Here is a 21,872-nt window from a genome sequence, read left to right on the forward strand (position 1 = left end):
AGAGGAGCAGTGGGGTCATGGGGACCGCGAGCCCCTGAGCGGCTCCTTGCTCACCTGGTGCCCAGCTGCTGTGGGATGGGGGGACATGGGACTGAGCCGGAGGGATACTGCGGGGCCAGCTTTGGGGTGGGGGGGCTGAAACATAGAGGCAGAGCAGAAAAAGCATGGCTCTGTCAGAGTAATGCTGCCCAAAGCAATTTAACAGAGTTTTGCACATGTCTGGGAGACTTGGGAGCATGATTCTGGCTCGTGGGGGTGCTCCCTTTGGAGACTGGGCTCTCTACCCTTATGGTCATGCATCCTGCTGTGGATGGTTATAAGCCCTTCTGAATCAAATCCAAGCCCCCAAAATCAGAGAGGCTGGTTAAAATAACAAGACTGCCATCAGAAAACATCCCCTTCGTTCTGGGGATCTGTGGCTTTGCACTCTGGGTGTTGAGGATGCTGTGGGTTCCCCTGTTGAGGTTGGGTTTTATTTCCCCCCATCTCAGCCATCATCCTCCCACAGATCCCTGTGAGCAGGGTGGCAGGGGAATCCCATGCAGTGCTGCAAATCAAAGCATGCATGTGGGAGGTAGCAGGAGGCTGTAGGATCAGAGCTCTTTGCCCTGCTCCCACCAGAGCTGCAAGCAGTAATGGTGTTACTGACAGAGTCCTGGCACCGCTCTGCTTCACAAGCTGGTAATTAGGATGTTTGCTGTCACTTCTATGGGCGTGACAATGCATATTCATCAAACATGCAAATGAACGCACTAATCTATTTGCATAAGACCTCTGCATCGGAGAGGATGATAGAGATGGATCACTGTGTAAACGGTTCTCTGTCACACCAGGATCTTACACACACTGGGTGCTCCGGTGACAGGGCGGGAATGCATTTGGGTTAATTAGCACAAGGAATCCAGGCACCAGCACCTCAGGAGCAGGTCTGCAGCTGGGTTTGCATGGACAGGTGGCCTTCCTTTTTGGGGGGAGGGCAGGCAGGGGAAGAGTTATCCCAAAACCTGAGCTGAGCATGCTGGAGGTCCCAGCGGAGCAGGAACACACAGAGTTTTGCTTGGGTTTACTCTGAGCAAAGCTTCCAGACCAGCCCTTACGCATCTGGTCCTACCAAAAGGAAAATACATAAGACCTATAACCCTTGCCTGCAGTAGCTTAACAATACCTCCGAGTATCACTTCAAATACGTATAATAAGTCTGAACTAATATAGTAGCGAGTTTATGAGCTTTTTAAAGATTTTACTAGATAAATGCAGGGCCTAATAACATGATTTGATTTCTTAATGTAAACAGTGTCTTTGGTGAGGCCTCTTAAAATATTCCAAACTTTAACTGCAGAAAATGCAGCGTATGATTTATATTTTTGGCTGCTGGAAGCTCTGGCTTTCATTATCTCTATGCGCTGCAAATCCAATTATGTAATATCACCGAGATAAGGCATGTAATGTTTCACGTCTAATTGTTCTAACATGCAAATTCTTCCCGTGCTGGCGTACATGGGGATAAAAGGAAAGCGGGGCTGTGTTGTGAGGTTGCACGTTGCTGGGTGGCGTGGGCTCTTGGATGGCAGAGCTGCAGATGGTCCCAGCATCGTCACCCTGCGGTGAGTGCGATAGCAGCTGTGCTTTGTGAATGGAGCACTGATCCTATCAAAAAGGAGGATGGTCAAAAAGCCAACTTTTGTCTTGTAAAATTTCTGTTGCCTACGATGGGGCTGGCTGGGATAGTTAAAACAGTTCATTTAAATAGGATTGCGTTGGCCCAACTGCATGCATGACCTTGCCCTACAGATTCCATGGGGAGCACAGGGAGAGCTTGCTCCCTCCTAGCCCTTGCTCTTCCTTTTGACTATACTCACCTTGACTGGCTTTTGGGACTGCTGTGGTGTTGGTGATGCCATGTCAGAGGTTCAGGTCCCTCCACGTGGCACTGTGGAGGCAGTTTCCTACTAGCATCCTTACAGCTAATGGGCGTTGTGCTCAGGTTGTGAATAGGTCCCATTCAACCTTGTTTTATTCATCATCAGCAAAGCATGAAATTACAGTGGAAATGCTAATAGATTTCCTAACAACTTAGTATCTACTTGGGTGAAACAGTTATTTGTTGACTAATTAGTAAGTTAATTGTTCTGTACTTTATTGAGGTCAGGTTGCTATTTTAATGTAGAAGGAAGTGGTGAGTGCTCTTCTAAACAAGACTGTGCTTTTAGGAACCAGTAGTTCTTATTATCAGATATGTTGAATGACTACAGGGAAAGGATAATGTTATCTCCAACAGGAGCTTTTTCTCAGCTGTTCGCAGCATGCCAAGCTAGGATCTGAGCAACTTGTGGTCCAGGACAAGAGCAAGAACCCTAGAATCATGGAATCATTGTGGTCAAAAGACCACTAAGATCATTTAGTCCTGCTGTTGACCCATCACTACCATGCCCACTAAACCATGTCCGTAAACCTAGGGAGCATCCAAGGAAATGGCGTGGACATTTTGGCACGTGGAGGGCACTCGGTTGGACGTGGGATTGGCCATTAATAGTGGAGCTCTTGGCAATGTCCAGGGAGTGCTGACGCAGGAGCAGTGCTGTGTTAGCCGTGTCCTTGCTGATCTGTGGAAACTGGTTAAAAGTGGGGAGGAGAGGGAGCTCAGAGCTGTACCTGGAGCTTGCTGGGGAGCGCAAGGCTGCTGAGAAGCACGGAGAGCCCTTAGAAATCTGACCGTCCTGACACCAACCCCGTGCTCTGCTCCCCTGCTGCTCTCAGGTTTGGGTCCAGGAGCACGAGCTGCCGCTGGGAGCAGGGCTGAGTCCTGCTGGGATGCTCAGCTTCATGGACGGGCATCAGAGAGGCAGGCTGCTAATTAAAACCAGTTGTGCCAAAAAAAAAAAAAAGCATTTGGCGGAAAGGAAGGAAAGCGCTTTCCTTCCTGGGCTTTATGACTGTGAGTAGCTGAGCTTTGGGTTTCTGTGACATGGAGTCTTCTCTGTCCTTTGATTTGTGTGATTAAAAAAAGAAAATGTTCCCTGCTCTCCTCCTCCTCCTCTGCAGCTTTCTTCCCCCTGGTTTATGGATTTGCTGTTGTTTCTGACCTGTGCTTGTGGCCAGGAGCAGTTTCCTGGATTTAAATGCTTTCAAAGACATCCATGTGTGGATGGACCGGAATGGAAGCTCCTCCTGTGTGATTAAGCCATCTTGCCTTGGGTGTTTTTTTTCTCCTCCTTGTTCCCCGTTCATCCTTCTAATTAGGGCTTCTCAGTAATTATCTGCCATAGCCAACCCCTTCCTTTCTCAGTTGACATCGACCCAGAGATTCTGACAGCCCTTTATGTTCTGTGTCTCCTTCCTGGAAATGCAGAGTGGAAATTACTGATACACGTTGGGTTTATTTGTTGATGACCACATGCTTTTTGGAGAAATTACTATCATCTTCTATCTCATGATAGCTACAGCCTGCTCTGTGTTTTGAATGGCTTTGCCTCTGTACCTACACCAGCTTGACAATGCTGGAAATGCTGAGATATGGGGAGAAGAGCTTTGCTGTCTGCAGTGCTGGTGTGGCATTTCACACTCCCACCCGAGCTGGGGTGGTCCCTGAACACAGAGTGCATTTCTTCCTTCCCCACTGGTCCCATGTTTCTTGTCTAAGAAAATGCTGTTGCTCAGGGGCTGTCAGGGAAGAAGGTTGTAAAGGTTTTATTAGCAAGACAAAAAGATGTTGTTGCCAGCCTTATTGTTCCTTGGGAAATAAGAGAAGCAGTGGCAGATAATGTTTTGCTTCTTTATTAGATGGGGAAATCATCTGCAAAAGGGAGCCAAGCAGTTGAGAGGCAGCAGTACTGGCTGGAAGAGCTCAGAGGGGACAGTCCTGGCTGGCTCCTGTCATCCTTCACGCTTGGCCCCTTGCAGCAGTGTCACAGCTGTGACAGTGTGTGAGCTGGAGAAGCTCAGCCGTGGGTGAAGCCGTTGCCTGGCAGGTAGAGGAGATGCTCGGGGTGGGTGTAAGGCACTGAGGGATGGACATGAACCATTAATGTCCTTAAAAGCAGCAGGACTTAGTAAAGTGACACTGCTTGAAATGTGTTTTTGTGGGGTGCTGGGGCTGTTAGTCCCTTCCTGCGCTTCCATCAGCCAGCAGGAAAGTTCTGTTAGGTATTAAAACCCGCCTTTGAATATTCTCCTAAAGCAGGCTGCCGAGTCAGCCTCTTCACAGTTCTGTTTTTCCTTTCCAACGCCGTTTTCTGCCTGGCAGGTTTACCTTTGCTTCCATTTCTCGCTCTCATTTTCCATCAGTTCTATCTGTAACCATTTTGTGTTTTATTGAGCATGAATGAATGGTGATGCCTTTTAGATGAGTGATATTTTCATCTGGAGATACTTGTTTAACACGAGCCTCTGCTCAGCTGTTATCCCAGTGGTGTGTTGTGTTTACCAACAGATTATTTCAACGACCCTCAATTTGGAGGCAAATTAATTGTGTGGAGAGGTTTTCTCCCATTCTCTCACCCCAGCAAAAACTCTGCTTCTCTTCTGGTGGGACATTACAGACCTGGAATGTGATGTGGGGATAGTGGGAGCTGTGCAGGAGCTGCAGCGTTGCTCCTGGGGCCAAGTGTAACCCACGCTTACCATATGCTACCACCCTCCTCATTAGGTAAAATATGGGTGTTTCTGCCTCCCTGCGATTGATAGCAGCTCTGCAGAGCTGGACCATAATCACTCAGGCTGCTGCCTGCTGAAAGGCTCTGGGTTTAGCCTCAGTGCTGTGAGCGGGAGCTCAGCTGTCAGCAGCTGTGATAGATCCCAAATACCTGCTTGTTGTGAGGTGCTGCTGCCCTCCAGGAGGTTCCTCGAGTGCACATAGCAATGCTGAAATGTTGGCATCTAAGCTTTGTTCAGAGCAGTGCATGCTCCATGGGATGAAGATGTGCTCCCCAGCTTGTAATTCCCTGTGTAGGAAGTGCCGTGCATCCTTAATCCCCAGTGGCTTGTTCTGATCTTGTGCAGCAGCTGGCAGGGAGAGGACTGAAGCCGGACCTTGTGTGGGCCGTGAGGCACTCAGCCAACCTTTTGCCTCAGCAGAACAGTGCAGAATTTCTTCTTGTGATGCAGTGCCAGGCTCTGGGACCCTTATTCAGTACCACAGAGTTTTGGGGAAATGAGATGAGTGTTCCTCTGTGGCGATGACCCTGCCAAAATCAATGGGGTTGGCTCAGAGGGATGAGGTGCTGCCCTCCGTCTCTGCAGGATGGTGAGCCTGGCACTGTATCAGTACCTTCATCCCCTTCTCTGCATGCATCCCTTGCACAGCAATCTCCTAGCAAATCTGCTTTGATGAAGTGTTAGAAGAGCAGCAGTTGGAGGCTGCTTTTGAGAACAGTGCATTGAACAGACAGTGCTCAGCTGGGCTGCTGCATCCCAACATCTGCATGTGGGGACCATCGTGCATCTCTGCACCAAGCTGGGAACGGTAAGAAGGGATCCCTTTGCACGCAGCTCATCTTACAAACAGGCAGGGATGACTTGCACACACCCTGACCCTGCTGCAGCCCCGGTGCTGTGCATGCTCCAGGGCGTGCTGCAGCGATCTTGCACCATCCGAGCAGCTCACCAGCCAAGTTTCTTGCGAGCGGCCGCGCATCTGCCTTCATTTAGATGGCTTAATGCGGGTAGCTCGTCAGCTTGATTTCCCCCGTGGCTCTGCGAGTCAGCTGGGGGCCGGGGCCCCCCATTAGCAGCCCAGCCCAGTGCCAGATGGCGGGTGATGGCTTGCGGAGGCTCCAGGGCTGACGTGCCCCATTGTGCGGTGACACAAAAGCTGGCCTGGCTGGATTTATTTATTTTTTCCCCCTTCTGCTTTCATTTTCTTTCATCGCTGTCACCATTGCAGCTAGTTCCTGGAGATCTCTATTTATTTGTTTCATTTCGTGGCTGGGAGAGCTGTGAAGTCGCTACTGATGTTTTCCATGCAGATTCCTGTGCCTTGTCCCGGGCCAGCACCTTACTGATTTTCCTGCTTCCTATCTTTTATTCCCCACCTGAATGTACATGCAGGATGTGCTGCCCTGTGCATGCACAAAACCCCTTATTGGACAATCTGGTCACATAAACAAGTTGTTCGGATGTCACCATCAGTCTCCCAGGGAGCCATTATGTGCCACGAGGTTTTGTTAAGATGCACTTCATCGCCATCCTGTTTATTTCAGGTGTCCCAGCAGTTTTTCAGCACTCTGGCAGTCTGTGCCTCAATCACACATCTGTTACTGGCTCTCCATCTCTGGGTAACAGCAGAAGTTGAGGTGTGAGCATTTTTTCCAACGAAGATGCAGATTTCAGAAGGGATAGGACTGATAGCCAGGCTTGGGGAGCGCTCGGCTCACACAGGAGCAAACCAAGAAGATTTTGGCTCTGATTTCCCCCCTGTGCTGCAAAGCTTAAAGCTCAGCTCAGAGCTCATAGTCAGTAATAATGCCCCCTGCAGCCCCTCTGGCCAGGCACAGTGTGCGACCCCTGCCTGCTCTCCAGAACCCAAATTGTTTTGTCAGCGTTGTTACTTAGCATCCCAAACCTTTAACACGCCTTAACTAAAATGGAACCTCATGAGGACAGGGAGCTTAGTTGCTTGAATGTCGTTTCTTTGGTTGGTAGACTGGGATCTCTTGGCTGCTTTCGTAGCATCAAAGAATCATTGAAGTTGGAAAAGACCACTACGATCGTGTAGTCCAACTAAGATCATCATGCTCAGCTTTCCTTCTGTGCCTTTCCTTTGGCAGGAGCTGAGTCCTCCTCTGGGCTGACCATGGTGCATCTCCTCTTGTCTGTTGCTCATGAATTTTGCTGCCAAGGAGATGTTGAGAAGCAATGCTGGCAAGTGGTGGTGTATTTCTGGAGGGGTGCTCACGCTTCTTCATGTGTTTTTGCTTCCTCAAACATTTGGGTAAAATATTTTCCACATAATTCCACAATAGGAAATAGTGCATGCTCTTCCCATCCCTCCTCCTCCTCCTGCAGCAAATTGATAGAGTCCCTCCATGCAGCCCTGCCAGCTACTGGCCCTCCCTTGCTGCAGTTCTATGCCACGTGATGGACGGGAAATCCACAGCACTCCATGGTGTGTGTACCTGTGGAAACCTCAGCACTCGCAGTGGATTTGTGCATCCCCCTATTTCTGACCTTTGCTGTGGTTCTGCCTCGATGTGATATTGGGGTATTGTGGCATTGCTGATGATTTTGGAGGCGATGAGAGCCAGGAGCAGCGCAGCGGGATGGTGGGAGCAGTGCCTCCTTGATCCGTTTCTTTCTGGGGAGTCCTCAAAGGTGAGGAGTTTGATTTGATACATCTGATGAGTTTAATTTGATCAGTAGAGCTTGTATGAAGAGGTTGGGAGCTAAGCCTCCCTGCTTCCTGCCAACCAGATGCCAACTGTCTTTGGAGAACGATGTTTTCTGGAGTGTGTCTGTGAGTTTGGTGATGGTCCAGTGATAGCAAGGTGGGATCTGCAGGTTCTGACTCCTCTTTGAAGGCTGCCATCAGTTTCATGCTCAGCATTAACATCCTCCACATCACTGTCCTGTCCCTTGCTTGTGTTTCTGCGTGCTTCTGGGTAGGGATGCATTTCCCAACCATATTTAGGATCTTTTGTGGTGCAGGTAGAGGAGACAGGGACTCGTTTCAGGCACAGAACTGCTGTGGGATGGAGCAGCTGCTCCTTGTGGACCCCACAAGGGTAAGCCACAGCTCTCAGACACCCTGGGGTGTCAGAAGGGATCTCATTACTTCACTTTCACTTCACCTGGTCTCAGAGCCTAGCTCCTGTTGTCCGCAGAGCTCTGACACACACGCACCTATATGCAGACATCCTACAGGCCCTGCTTTGCAATGGGTTCAGCCCTGGGGTCGCAGCCGTCCCAGTGGAGGAGCAGAAAGGAGCTAACAGGCATTGGCGCTTGTGCCGAAACGCAATCTGCATCTCACCGAGAGGAATCACGGCCAACATCAGAACGCAGCCACTGCACAGCGTGGCCGACGTGCCTCGGCTGTGAACTTTCTCTTTGAGGTGGTAATGGTCTGGCCAGCAGCCAGGAGCGGCAGCCGCGAACGGAAAAGGGAACTTCCAGAGATAAGCTATTTTCAGCCGCCGGGGCTCCTCGCTGCGAATAAATAGAAAGGAAAAAAAAGGACAAGCTCTACGTCCGCGGTCATGTGTGCCGCTTTCGTGGATTTGGCCTATTTTCTGAAGAATGGCTGTAATTCAGCTTGAATTTCCCTGGATGGCTGCCAGAAAAATAGGAAGCTGTTGCTATTGCCAAGGAGCGAACAGGAATTTATGTAAGTAACGCAGCCACAGGGAAGAGATGACAGCTGACGGCTTCGCCGCTGCTCGGAGGAAAGCAAGCCGTGGAGGAAGTTGTATTTTCTCGATATCACAGCAGCTCAGTCCTTTCTAAATCTTATCGTTATCACCTTCAGTCTGGATCAGGTAGCACCGTTACACAATGGCATTGCTTGCCACCAGGGATGGGAGCAGAACATGTTGGAAAATCGTACCCTCAAGAGAAATTGGGTGTTAAAATGAATGGAAAGGAGTGTTAGGGCAGTGCTTTGTGATGCTAACTCTGTGCCTTTTGCTCTGCGTCTGCATTTGGTCCTTTGGCCCCTGGTCCCTCCTCTGCACAGAGGATGCTGAATGATCCCATGCAGTGCTGTGAGGTGGCTCCTCTGCATCCAGCCATGGGAATACATCCAGGGCGATTCATTTTCCACCTTGAATCACTTCTTTAGTCAGCATGTGCACCGTTCCTACCTCCACTTCATTACTTATGAAAAAAAAAAAAAGAGGACGCTTGTTCTGCTCAACGCAGCGTATGGGAGTGGTGAAAGAAGCAATGTATGGAGGGATTTTCAGCTCATTTTTCTTGGACAGAGAGACCGCTGTTCAGGTTGCTCCCTTTGGAAGGAAGGGATCTGCTCTCAACCTGGGTTAGCTCTGCAGAAGCTTTGCTCCATGTCTTTGTGCAGCTCTTCTCCTTGGTCTGGCCCTAATGTTTGCAAGCCTGACACGTCTGGGGGTCCTACAGCCAAGAGCAGCCCATGTTGTGTAGAAGTCCCTCCGACCCTGCAGCAGGAGGGGAAATGCAGAGTGAATTAGCGGCGCCGGGGCTGGTTGCTGTCGGCCTGATAAAAATGGCACCTTGCCCAAGTCTCCTATAAATCACAGGTTCCATTCGGAAAGGAGTTTTCTGTGGTAATTAATGAGCCGGTATAAAGACATTAAATGGAGAATGTGCGGTGATAGAAAGGCTTGTCATTCACCGTGCCATCTTCCCCCCTGTGAATAACCAGGAGGGAACAAAGGCCAAACTCCTTATAGACTGAAGTGCGCTATCTCTGATAGCTGGGAACGAGGCAGTTCTCTGAAAATAACAAAGGCGCACTGAAATACATTAGTAAACTAATTACAAGAGAGCTGGTAAAAACAGATGCTGAAAATTTAAAGCTATTATTGGAATGATGGCTAGCAGAAAAATGGGGGCTGACAACAAAAAATTAAGAAATGCATCTCATTTAAAATTCATTAGCCTGTAAATCAGGCTGGCTCCCAGTCTGCGAGTGGGGCCAATGGCATTTCCGTGGGCAGCGCTGATGGGATGCTTCCTGTCCTTCACCTTTCTGAATTCCACTGTATCCCCTGGAGCTACTGAAATGATTGTAAGCTCAAAAAGATGGGCACAGCTGTAGGGTTTGCAGTGCTATGTGTGCAACCCAGCCAGGAGCTCTGAGTGGGGACATACCGACATGGAGATGCTCCTATGGGGGTATTGCAGTGGGGCTGGAGAGCGCCTGGCACTGTTCTGCTCTTCTGTGCAATGTTGGGATGGCTCACAGCCTCTCTGGGTTGCTAAAAGTGGGAGTGTTTGTCTGTGCTTGCTGTCAGGAGCACTTGGCTGCAAACAAGATGCTCCGCAGCCAAAAATGGCTGTGCAGGAGCTTCCTCTTGTACCATCCACATCAACATTTGGGAGCGGGCTGAAAAACACGATTGTGCAACAAATGACAGTGGTAACCCTGTAATTCGCCTTAATTGTCTGCATCGGAGTGGGAAAACCACGCTGGAAGCTGGCAGGGCTGCCACGTGTTGCTTCCTGCAGCCTCCTGCAGTCTGTGGGGCAACGTGCCCTCCATCTCCTTGGTATTGCAGTGGGATAACACATAGATATTTTGCAAAGAGCAAACGTGCTTTGGAGAAAGCCCGGCAGATGGTGAGACGTTGGAGTGGCACAGGGCACAGTGAGTTGTGGGTGCAACAGGAGGCATGCTGCAATGCTGGACCTGCTTGGGGTGCAGGAGCCTCCTGCAGTGCTGGGGTTTGCTGTACTTGAGAAATCCCCTTACAGACACACAGGAGCCCTTTGTGGTTCATCACCACCATCACCCTTGGTGCCGGCATGCTGTGACGCTGGCAGATAACCTCCTCCTGAACTGCAGAATCGCAGGCCCCATATGCAGCCCTCCTGAGCAAATTAAGAGTTGTTTATGACATTTAATACTCCCCCCTCCCTCCAGCAGCAGGGCAGCAGGACCACAGGTTTGGCGTCACAAATGGTCGCCTCAGGATACACTAAATGCTGTCACGAGCCAGAGAGCAATTTCATCTTGAAAAATTACTGCAATAGCACTGCATGATAAAGGTCTCTCCCAATCTTTCTGTTTCTCCTCCAGAAACTTCCCTCCCTGAAACCAATTTTAGAGTGCTGAAGGCACTGGTTATTACTTGATTCCCCTGTGCAAGGACAGGGTGCAGGAAGGCAAATGGCCACATGGGGTGCACATGGTGGGATGTGCTGGGGAGGGAGGGAGGCCTTCGGTCCCTGAGATTGCCCAGATGCATCTTTTGGAGTGATTTATATATGGAGTTGCCTCTTGGTAGGGATGGACCTTGGGTTTGGGCCGTGATTGTGGGTGTCACTTTGTGCCCATCTACTCTATAACAAGGTAGGTGGGTTGTAGGAGAGGTTAGAGGATGCACAGAGCCTTGGCTGCTTGTTGGGTTTCAGAGGGAGCTTTGCAATGGCACCGTGGGCATTGGGCATCGAGGATGCTCCATGTGCAATCCAAAGGGTGGCACTGAGCTTGCAGATGTTGCCAAAGCCTCACTCCTCCTTCGGTTGGTGCTTAGCAGAGATTTACCATCTCAATGCAATTGAGATGCATCTGAATGGAATTGCATCTACAGCAACTTGCCTCCTGGTGGACTGGAGTTTTTGGGCAAAGCAACCGATAGTTTTTTTTCCCCTCTTGCAAAAGTATCTGTTGCATGTTGCCTCTTGTGGGCAGCTGCTGCTAGGCATTAACTCTGCGTTCTCCCTTTCATCCCTGTCCCAGGGGCTTAAGGCAGGGAAGAAAAGCCAGGTGGGAACTTTATCCTTCAGCCAGAGGAGCGTGACCAATGGGAGCACCGCCCAACCTCGTTTAAATTATTGCACTCAGCTCTGTTTGAGGCCGACAGTGTGTGACAGCAGCAAACAGGAGCTCCCAGAATGCAGGGAAGGCAGAGAGCCTGCGCCAGCTTGGGGAGGAAAGGACAGCAGCAGGCAGAGAGCGTTTGGTGCAGAGGCTGTGAGCAAAGTGTGACCCTCCTTCCACCTGCCCGGCACAGAGGGCGGGATGGGCTTCCCCTTCTTTCCTACCCCCATGCATTTTGGGTTCTCTTCCGTGAGCTAAACTCCAAAATGTCTTCCTTGACTCCTAAGTCTTGCTGCCTGTTTTCTTTTGGGATCTGAGGCCCAGCACGGACAATAGAGATTGAGGATTTCGGCGCTCTGATTAGCGGGCAGGGGCAGAGGGGATTTTCGCTGTGCTGGGAGCAGTACAGCTGCTCTTGAAGATTTCTTTCCCTTTCCAAAGCTGAGAGAAAGGCGATTTTTCTTACCGCCGCTCCTCCTGGAGAATTAAACAGCCAAATGGGCGGCGCTGCCATTCACGCTTCGCTATGCACAAAGCGGCTGACGCTCAGCGCTGGGCGCCGGCCTCGCACAATGGCATCATTAGACACGCAGGGCAGCTCTGCAGCTGGAGCTGCCACCGGGCTGAGGTGGTGTCAGCTTTTTTTGTACATAAATGCATCTTTTATTTTAAAAAGCATGGGGAAAGAAGATGCAGCGTCTTGTCTTAAAGACTGAGGAAGCAGTCTGGCAGTGGGAAGGTGACTTAGGCTGGGAGAAAGTGGAAGAAGCTCTTCTCTCTCCGCTTGTATTGGAAAAGGAGGTGGTGGAATCGACGTCCCTGGAGGTGTTCAAGAGCCATGGAGATGTGGTGGCTGGGGACATGGTCAGTGGGCATGGGGGGGTGGGTTGGGCTTGGGAATCTGAGAGTTCTGTTCCAACCTCAACGAGTCTGTGGTTTGAGGCAGGTGCCTTGATGTGGTGCCAACCAGGACAGGTATTTAATGAGCCTCAGCCATACCAAGGGTTGGTTCTGCTGCAGCTGTGAGCCTGATCTGAGACCAGTTCAGGACTGTGTTGAACTGGTATGGTGGGCTGTGGTGATTTAAAAACAACCCTGACTTCTGCTGGCCCAAAGGGAAATTCAGTTTAATTAGGAAGTTGGAAATATTGGTATGAAAATCAGCAGCCTTACCAGCACCAGGATAGAACTGTGCCTGCCCGTGACTTGTTCTCACCATGTTCTTCTCAGGATTCATATTTCTCAACTGTAATAGAGCTAACGAAGCCTGCCTTCCTCATCAGGAGCAGCTGGAAGCTCAGGTACTTCCTTGTTCCATGTACTGAATTAATTCAGAGGCATTTTAGCCACGTGCCTCCATTGGAAGAGGCTCAAATGTAATGGGTTGGTGGCAGAAATGTGGAGAAAAGGTCTTTCCCTTGGGTTGCGATTTGTGGGCTCTCTAGCCTTGGTTTGGGATGTTCAGCATCTCCCCAGCATCCTCGGGCATCGCAGCCCTGGGTACTTGCTTCCCACAAGAAATTTAGAAGCAACAGGCAATGCGACTCCAGATCTAGGTGGGCTTCCCAGTACTCTCCTAACACCATGCTTGGCACCAAACCTTGTAAGTTTTCTTCCTGCTCTTATGTCTGCAGCTGATAATAATGTTTGCGTTTTAATGATTCTAGCAGGCCTGGGATTTACTTTGACATACCAAGTTAATGTTTTCTTTTTCTATATCAAATCTAGGTCAATCTCTGGCTTAGCAGTAATGCTGTGCTGAGCAAAAAAGGATTGGCCACTAATGGTTTCAATTTAGTTCTTCATGGAGTCAAGGAAATTTCATTTGATAGTTATTCTCAGTTTTATTCCATTGGCCTTTTCACGGGAGCTGATAGGTTGGGAGTGTGTTTGCTCTTTGATTAAAGGAGCCCCAGCGTGCTTGTTTGCCAGAACAAATCCCTTGTGAATATGGATGAGGATGAGAGCTGTTGCTCACCTGCGTGGTGCTGTGGCTTTGGAGCTGTGTCTGTAGGAGATGTACTGGGATGAGGGCTTCTCTTTGGGGAACCAACTCCATTTTGACAGAGGTCCTCCAAGATTAAAAGAATGGAAGAGTAACTCCTTTCCCTCAAGCCTTAGACTTCCCAGCTGGCGTCTGTCCCAGGTGGGAAGGTGCACCTACATCAGTAGCATGGAGGGGCTGTTAAAGCCATTGGCACTGAGGAACATGGTTGGGTGGTTGTGGTGGTGATGGATTGAGTAAGTGGTTTTCTCCGGCCTTAGTGATTCTATGATTCTATTCTGTGATTCTGTGTTTCCCCATTTTCTGCAAGCCTTATTCTGTGGCATTTTGGTTTTTTATCTCTCTGCTTTGTGTCAGCCTCTGCGTACCATGGCTGAAGTCCAGGAGTGACGCGAGCAAAAGCACTGAGACACCATGGTTTGTAGCATCAGCGTGGAGTAGGGGCTGTGTGCAGGATCCAGGTCTGGCTTTACTGTTTGCTGGGTACCCTGTGCTCACCATGCATGGAACTGTGCTTGACAAGGAGGTGAAAGAGGGCAGATAAATGGGATACCTGATGACACTACAGAGGGCCCTGGGGCAGCACCAGTCCCTCCGTTGGCACACGGATGGTGGAGACTGTGGGAGAGCGATGGGTAACATGGGCTGCTGGATTCCCGGTGTCTCCCTGCTTAGGGGCTTATATTAAGAGGTAATATTGTGATTGCATGTATTTACTTTTTAAATGATTATAGCCATTAGCAGAGAAATTAGATGCAGCTCCCTGGCTGCTGGCCAACCCCACCGGGCTGCCGTGCAGCTCCTCTGTGTGTGCTGGCAGCAGGAGTCTGCTGAAGGACAAGTGACAACCATGAGCAAGCACTTTGCTGCAGGAGTTTGTTTACAGTCACCTGGCACATATGTAAAATTCTTGGGTGGCTCAGCAGAGATGGAGGCCCTCTGAGCAATGCCCAGCAAAGCAGCCGTGCTCCTGTTCCGCTCCTCTCCGCACACCTTGAGATTTATTGCTGGCTGAAAGCAGCATCCAGGCAGCCACCTGCATTTAAGTTTGGTTGCTGTTTTACAGGAGGTGCTACGAAAGCCTTTGTCTTGTCAAGTGTAAATAAACTCGTAAACCTGTGTTAAAAATAGCATTTTGTAGCTCAGTGAATGAATTTTTAATGCATCTTCTGCAAACCAGCTGGTCTTGGCAAGGGTCACAGTGTTTCCTAGGCATTGAACATAAAACCGTGCTTCAAAGCCACATTATAGGGTCGTTGAAAAGTAATATTTTACTTAACATCCTCATAACTGAATTATTTATAACTTCCCATGTTTTATTCATGATAAATATTAATACTGGTGTCTTTAGGAGCGGAGGTTATTGCTGCAGTTTTACCTATAAGAGGTGATATTATTGAAATAAAGGAACGACAGTGAATTCTACAGCCAGCAGAGCAACGTCTGTGCTGGGGCTGTTCTCATTCACACCTCCTTCTTATCAACCCTGTCAGCCACTGAAAAAACCTCAGTGCTGAGCATCTGTACATTTGTAACCAATTTTCCTGCAGGCATCTGAATCCCTGCTTTTTTTTTTCTTTTTTTTCCTCTTTATTAACAACCTCTGTGTCATTCTTTTTAATTCTTGGATTCACAGTTCTTCATTCAAAGCTGAGGATTCATCGGCTTTGGTTGTGAGATGCTCACCCCAGCCTGAGTTCTCTTGCCTTGAGAATTCCCATTTGTTTCACTTTGGAAAGGGGTTGCCTGCGTTGGAGGCTGCTGTGCAAGACCCACCGGCTGCCTTTGGAGCCCTTCCCACATGGCTGGGTGCTCTGGGACACGAGCAGTCTCATTTCCAGACTGAACCTGTAGCAACTGGGTAAATTACCATTTGAGCATTGGGCTCTGCCCCGTGCCAGAGGGGCTATTTGCATTAGCTTTCATCTTGGGAAAGGGAAATAATCAGTGCCTGATCTTTTGCCTTGTGCTGATGTGTGCAGCCTGGCACGGGGCTGGGGGCCCCAACCCAACCCTGTATGGCTGAAAACCCCTCGGACCCCACGACCAGGTCGAGGTTTTGCTGTGCATCGTTGCAATCCTCTTAACAAATCTGCTGCGAGCCGTGGGTCGGGGAGCAGGGCGGGTTAATGCAACACATATTTAATGTATGATTGCTAATGGCCACCTCCCATCTGCCTGAGCCCAACTGGAGTTTGCAGATGAATGATTAAGCTGCCCTGACACATGGGCAGCTTGTTCCTTAGCAGAGGTACATTCATTATGCCTGACACATGTAACGGGGATGGGGCTTTCTGGCTGGTGTGATGGGGCTGGGGTGGTGGAGCAGGGGCTCTCTCTGAGTTTATTTTATATGATAATGTGAGCAATCTTCCTGCAGATGCAGCACTATCAATGAATCACGAGCTAAGTAACCACTGGGATGTTTATTAGCCTTGAATATGTTTATTGCGGAGTCAACAGGCAGCACCTTCCAATTAATTAATAGTAATAATTACTGTATTATTTATGTAGCTCTAACAACACGCCAGCGTCTTTCTGCACAATGGTTACAGCTGTGGCTGTGCTGCAGTGGGCAGGTCTGCATGCACCCTGTGTGGGCATGCTGGGGTCTGTCATTCGCTGTAGGGTGGTCTTGACATCACCAACGTTGGTGAGCGGGGCTGCTGAGCTCCTGGCAGCCTGTTATGTGTTGCCTGAAACCTGTTGCTCTGCAGTCTGGGAATGCTTGCAGGTAGAAGGTGCAGTGCGTCAGTTGGCTCGGTGTGCAGGTGTACAGCAAGAGTTGGCCACGAGGTAGGAGAAGAGGTTTCAAGCAGCCTGCTCTTCTGCCACGGCGGATGCAGGGCGATGCAGTTTGCCAGCTGTAGGAAATTGAGACATTTGTAGTTGATGTGCAGCTGTTGGTCATGGATCTCTTTTCATACGTGAATATTTTTGAGGCCCTGGCACTGCTGCCCAGAGAAACTGTGGATGCCCCATCCTTGGAGATCCACAGGTTGGATGGGGCATTGGGCAACCTGATCTGGTGGGGGGCAACCAGTCCATGGTAGGGATTGGAACTAGATGGTCTTTAAGGTCCATTCTAACCCAAGCCATTCTGTGATTCTATGATTTTTGTCTCTCTTTGTGTCTTCCAGCCATGTCCGACTTCCACATCCACCCTCAGAATGCAGTGGTGGAGGAAGGGGGCGTTGCAAGGTTCCAGTGCCAGATTCATGGTCTCCCTGAGCCCGTCATCCTCTGGCAGAAGAACCGCATGCCGGTCAACACGGACAATGAAAGGTAGGGCATGTCCAAGCCACATAACACTATTCCACACCCGTGGAAACAGGTGACAAAGTTGTACTATGGCATGACTGATGTGGGCTGAGACTCTTATCTACCATTTCTGCCATGGAAAACTCTTTCAGTTCATGTTTTGAGTTGTCTGGGCACCTTCTGGCTAAAGACTGTCCAGAAATAGCGCGTGCTGTAGGTGTCCCTGTTCGTTGTAGGGACCTTTAAAGGCCCCTTCCAACTCGATAATTCCATGTTACGGGAGAGCTAGTTAAACCCTTTTAGCTGATTTTTCTGGGGCATAGGCTTACATTGCCCTCTCCTGAGAGGAGGCAGCCCTCCTCCAGGCTGACATTCCAGCATGGTGAGCCACCAGCAGTCCTGGCAGAGCTCAGTGCAACTCTGGCACCCCTCATCACTCTATGGCCCCATTTTGTGCAACTCTTTCCAAGCTAGAATCATGATTTCTGGTCTTACAGGTGTCTCCTGAACCTCTACAAGCACCGAGTTACACCACAGCATTTTGCGGGTGGCAGCAGGGAAGCTCTGCAGAGCGTCCCACAGTGCTGCTGTTTCCCCTGCAATCTTCCAGCAGAGAAACGCCAACCTCTCCCCTTCCCCCATGCTGGACCTGGGACGGCACGTCCTCACTTCCTGTGTTTGCCAGGCTGCTCCATTCGTGTCGGAAACATCCCTACATCCCAACAGGTGGCAGGAAGTGCGTGCTCCACACCAGTGTTCCCAGCTGCAGCTGGAGGTCTTCATGACCGGCGGTGGGAGACAATCGGTCGCAGCACACCTCCATCACCAACTGATGGCTGTGTGTTGGGAATAGGCGAAACCAGGAAGCTGTAAATATTTTTCCTGAAAGCCTCTATTCTTGAAATGTCAGTCCTTCTGCAGCGCGTGGTTGGGTTCTTTGGAGGCAGGAGAAAACATGAGGATTGGAACAATACCTGACCTTTTCAGTGCTACGGTGAACTTACAGTAGAAGGACCCAAGAGGCCCAACCCTGCAGTGGAAAACTGCAACTGTCAGGTTGTGTTTTTCTTGGTGTTTTTCATCTGAGCTTTTTTTAGCCTGGTACATGGTTGGTTTGTTAAATTTAATCTCCTCTGAAGGCTCCTCACTCAAACAAGCGCTAAACCAACTATGTAGCAGAGTAGGGCATCTGGTCCAAGGTAGCATCAGCAGGAGTGGAGGTGAAGAATTGGGCCTGACACCTCGTGTACATCCTAGTGAGATGTTGCGGGATGGGTGGATGGGTGAAGTTGCTCATTGCCCCCTTTTTGAGCTCAAGGTTACTGATGTGGGGATAGCCAGACTTATGGCATGATCCAAGTGTGATAAGGGCTCTTTTTTTCCACTGGGGAGGAAGAGGCAGACCACCACGAACTGCATTCATCCCACTGCTTCTGTATGGGGCAGGGAGCTTGCCCAGGATGTGGCCTAGGAGCAGGTTTTCTATGTTTGGTGTCCTGATTTTGAACAGGCTTTTAATAGGAGTACATTTATAGGGAAGATTTTTATTGTTAGCTCAGTAGATTAATCTCTGACACCAGTGGTCCTAGGTGGTGAGGGTTGTTTCTCTAACTGAATTGAATTTCTGCATTAATCATGCTTGGCACAATTCTGCTTATAGACGCGTATATAAATTTGTATGCTGAGTCTTGCACTTGGAGGCTTTGAAGGCAGAATAATAGCTTTGGAATTGAATCTTCTAATGCTATGGGCAGATTGTTAACAAAATGAAGGCTTCTTGTGGTATAATTCATCCAAAACAACGGGCATTTTAAAGTCCCGGAGAGATTGCAATCAACTTCAGGACGTGTAGAACTGATTGCTGTCAGGCTGCCACTGACACTGAGCCACACACGTGGAAGGTGGCACAGGGAGCAGGTTGCAGGCATTTAACCATATGCTGCCATAGAAGAAGATATTCCTCATCTTCCAGGCAGAAGTGGATTATTAACTCATCACAGTGTAATGACATACTACAGCCAATTTAAACACACAGTTGCCAAGCAACCTGTGATGTGTGTACACGTGTGTGTGTGTGTATGCATGCATGCTCCAAATTAATCTGTTTTATATATACAAAATATTTACAGTTACATATATGCCTGCACAGTATCTATTTTAAAGACTCTCTTCCGTGCATTTGAGGTTTTAAGGTTGCATGGGTTTGAGTCCTGCATTGGGCCTGGAGCTGGGAGTGTGGAACGCACACTTCCCCTGGTGCTTGCTCGCAGTCGTTGTGCTTCAGCTGATGGGACGTAACACACATCAGCTGTGTTCACATGAGAACACACTTCCAAAGCTTTCCACAGGTAAGTAGGAAACACCTACTTTGTAGCCTTCCATCAGAATCCATCCTTTCCCAAGGATGCATCAGAAGATGAAAAAGGGATCCAACCTTCCTCCCTTGTGTGATGTCACGTCCCGCTTTCACATCGTGTCCTGCTTTGCAGGGTTCTGATTCAGCTTTTCCTCCTGCTGCAGGTACACGCTGCTTCCCAAGGGGGTCCTCCAGATTACAGGACTAAGAGCAGAAGACAGTGGGATTTTTCACTGTGTTGCCACCAATATTGCTAATGTGAAGTTCAGCCGGGAGGCCAGGCTCACTGTGTCAGGTCGGTACCAGCACACGCTATCCTGGCTGCCTTTCCTTCTTTTTCTACCTGTTGCTGTTCTAAGCTGGAACCATTTAAGAGTGCTTCAGGCTGACAGCACTGAGAAGCATTCCTCTGTCAGGCAAAAGCACTTTCCTTGTTCAGGATTAGCCCATTTGCTAGCAGATAAATCTGTCTCTTAGCCTTCAAATTAATGCCAGTTTCTGGAGAGAGGGAGGACAGTGCAAACAAGGGTTAGAGCATCTTTACATTAAATAAATTCTTCTGGAAACGTGGAAGATTTATCATTTCCTTGTGAGACATGCCCACCCTGGAAGTAATTGCAGCACACACGGTGATCAATTATTTATCTAATAGGGGAATTATGTTCTGTAGGCTGTTAGTGTTACACTGCAACCAGAGTGAGCTAACCTTTCTTTTGGAAGATGAGAAGGAAAAGCCCTGAGCTCCCTGGTCTGAATTTTGACTTAGCTCTCCATCCAGATATGAAGCAATTGGCAGAAAACTGGTTTTTCACCTCTGAAAGCTCCAGCTGAAGGAATGACAGTGCCTTATGGTCCCTGCACAGAAAACACAGACCCAAGCCATATACTGGCTGCTTTTTTGTGTGCTGCTGGAAATACAATGCGATAGAACTACTGTGAATTCAAACCAAAGCAACTCCTATCCACACTTTGCATGTGCAGAAGTTCAATCTGTTTAGGAGGCTACACAAACTGTGCCCTGGAAGTGATGAGCTTGAATGTAGTTGAGGAAGAAGAAGGTTGCAAATACACTACCACGTTTCCATAGCTGTGTCATACTCCACTGCCCTGCCAACTGCCCATCTTCCATTAGCCATCCATGTGGGACTCAGGCTGACCTCTTGGAGCCCTGTGGGGCAATTTCTAAACTTGATTTTTAGATTGCCTCCTTCTGCTTAGGAATGTCTTTGCCGGTCAGTCTTTTTAATTCGAAACGCTTTTAGCTTCAGAAGTCTCTGTTGGTGCTTCAGTAGCTGCTCCTGGCATGAGCAAGTGGAAAGTATTAAGTCAAATTATACAACCCAGCCTCGGTGGTGAATGACACCATTGTCTCTCTTCTTAGAAATCACACGGCCTGCCTTCAGCTGCCTGGCCACTGGTCCTGCAGCGGGAGGTTTACACCTGCACTGAGTGTCAGATGAGCCCCTACAGACTGTAAAAAAGCAGTGTGTGTGAAATGGGGAGAAGCTGAGGAGTGAGTGATGCTGTGTATGTCAGCTCTTGTGGAGAAAGAAATCAGGTTAGCCGGTTCTGAAAGACCTGGGAGCTTTTGATGCCTGTTCTCTTGGTCTCTGTGAACAGTAACTGCATGGAGGGGGGAAAAGTACAGTAAATTATCAATGCATTGAAGTTCTTTGTGTCAATTTTCTGGTCTGAGCTATTGTTTCTTGTAAGACAGAAAGCTGTTAGCTGTTGTCGTCTTACCATCCCTCATTGCAAATGGATATTTTCCAGGTTTCCTGTCTATGCGATGTTTGTGGTTTTTCTTTTCCTTACAGCACTCAGATGATGAATACGGGCTCAGCGTTTAAGTGTCTGCTGAAGGGCTTGGGCTGTGCTTCAATTACTGCATGTGAGCAGCACAGCTGTAACTGCACTCTTGCATGCTCTGAGCCTGCTGAAAACGCACTGCAGTGGGTTAAATCTCAGAGAAACAGGTTTGTGCTCTGGGTGTTTGCAAAGAGGAGGATGGCTGCTGCAGGGGAGGAAGCAGCCTGCTTGCAGCCCATCCCTTCCTCTTGCCCACAGCCCTGCCTTGCAGCCTTGCTGATTGATTATTTTCAAGTGCCTGCTTAGCGGAGCTGCTCCCCAGGGGCTGCCTGCCTCTCGGCGCTGACACCTTTTCAGCATGAGCTGCATCTCTCTCTGCTGCCATCCTTTTGATCGAGATCTAACGGCCCGTGCCGTCACTGCTGAAGTGCCTGTCACTCCAACAGAGCTGGGGACCTCCCCATCCTCTGCAATTGTTGCTGGCGGAGTCCCTGCAGACCGCAAGCATCAATGGAGGCTTTTTCCCTTTCAGAAGAAATCCCCCTCACGTTGCCTTGAACATTGAGGATGAGAATCCCTCACTGTGTCGCTCCTTCCCCCCTGCATGTTGGCTGGAGGAGGAAACCTCCTCCCTGATGGCCAGGGTGGCGACTGTCCCCTCTGGGACCTTTTGGAGCTGGCAGTGGCGGAAGCATCAGTCCCAGAGATGGTCATGATCTGACCAAACTCATGGAGCTGATCCCATGCCTGGAAGCTTGATTGCATATGTAGGACTCAGGGTGTAAATCAAAGAGTGTGATTCCTTTGTTGTTGTTGGCAAAATGGAGCATTTTATAAATTCTGCTTTGGTCTCAGCTCCCGTTTGCTGATATTCTTGGGTGACCTTGGATAATTCGTTTCATTTTTCAGTGTTTTGAAATACTGAAATCTGTATATAATACGATGATAATATCGTATTATTCTAAGCGTGAACATTTACTATTGTG

The 21,872-nt window shown here is 49.2% G+C and overlaps 1 protein-coding gene across 1 annotated transcript in view; it reads left to right on the forward strand.

Annotated features, from left to right (window-relative positions):
- Positions 1 to 21,872, forward strand: part of IGDCC3 (immunoglobulin superfamily DCC subclass member 3) — a gene marked incomplete at both ends in the record, with an annotated part of 83,084 nt that overhangs the window by 31,605 nt on the left and 29,607 nt on the right. Inside the window, 2 exons of the mRNA XM_079540921.1 lie at positions 16,601 to 16,745; positions 19,242 to 19,372. Coding sequence (XP_079397047.1) covers positions 16,601 to 16,745; positions 19,242 to 19,372 — 276 coding nt within the window. The remainder of the gene's footprint in view (positions 1 to 16,600; positions 16,746 to 19,241; positions 19,373 to 21,872) is intronic.

This window comes from Tetrao urogallus, assembly GCF_951394365.1.
Source record: "Tetrao urogallus genome assembly, chromosome: 11".
Classification (NCBI taxonomy): Eukaryota; Metazoa; Chordata; class Aves; order Galliformes; family Phasianidae; genus Tetrao; species Tetrao urogallus.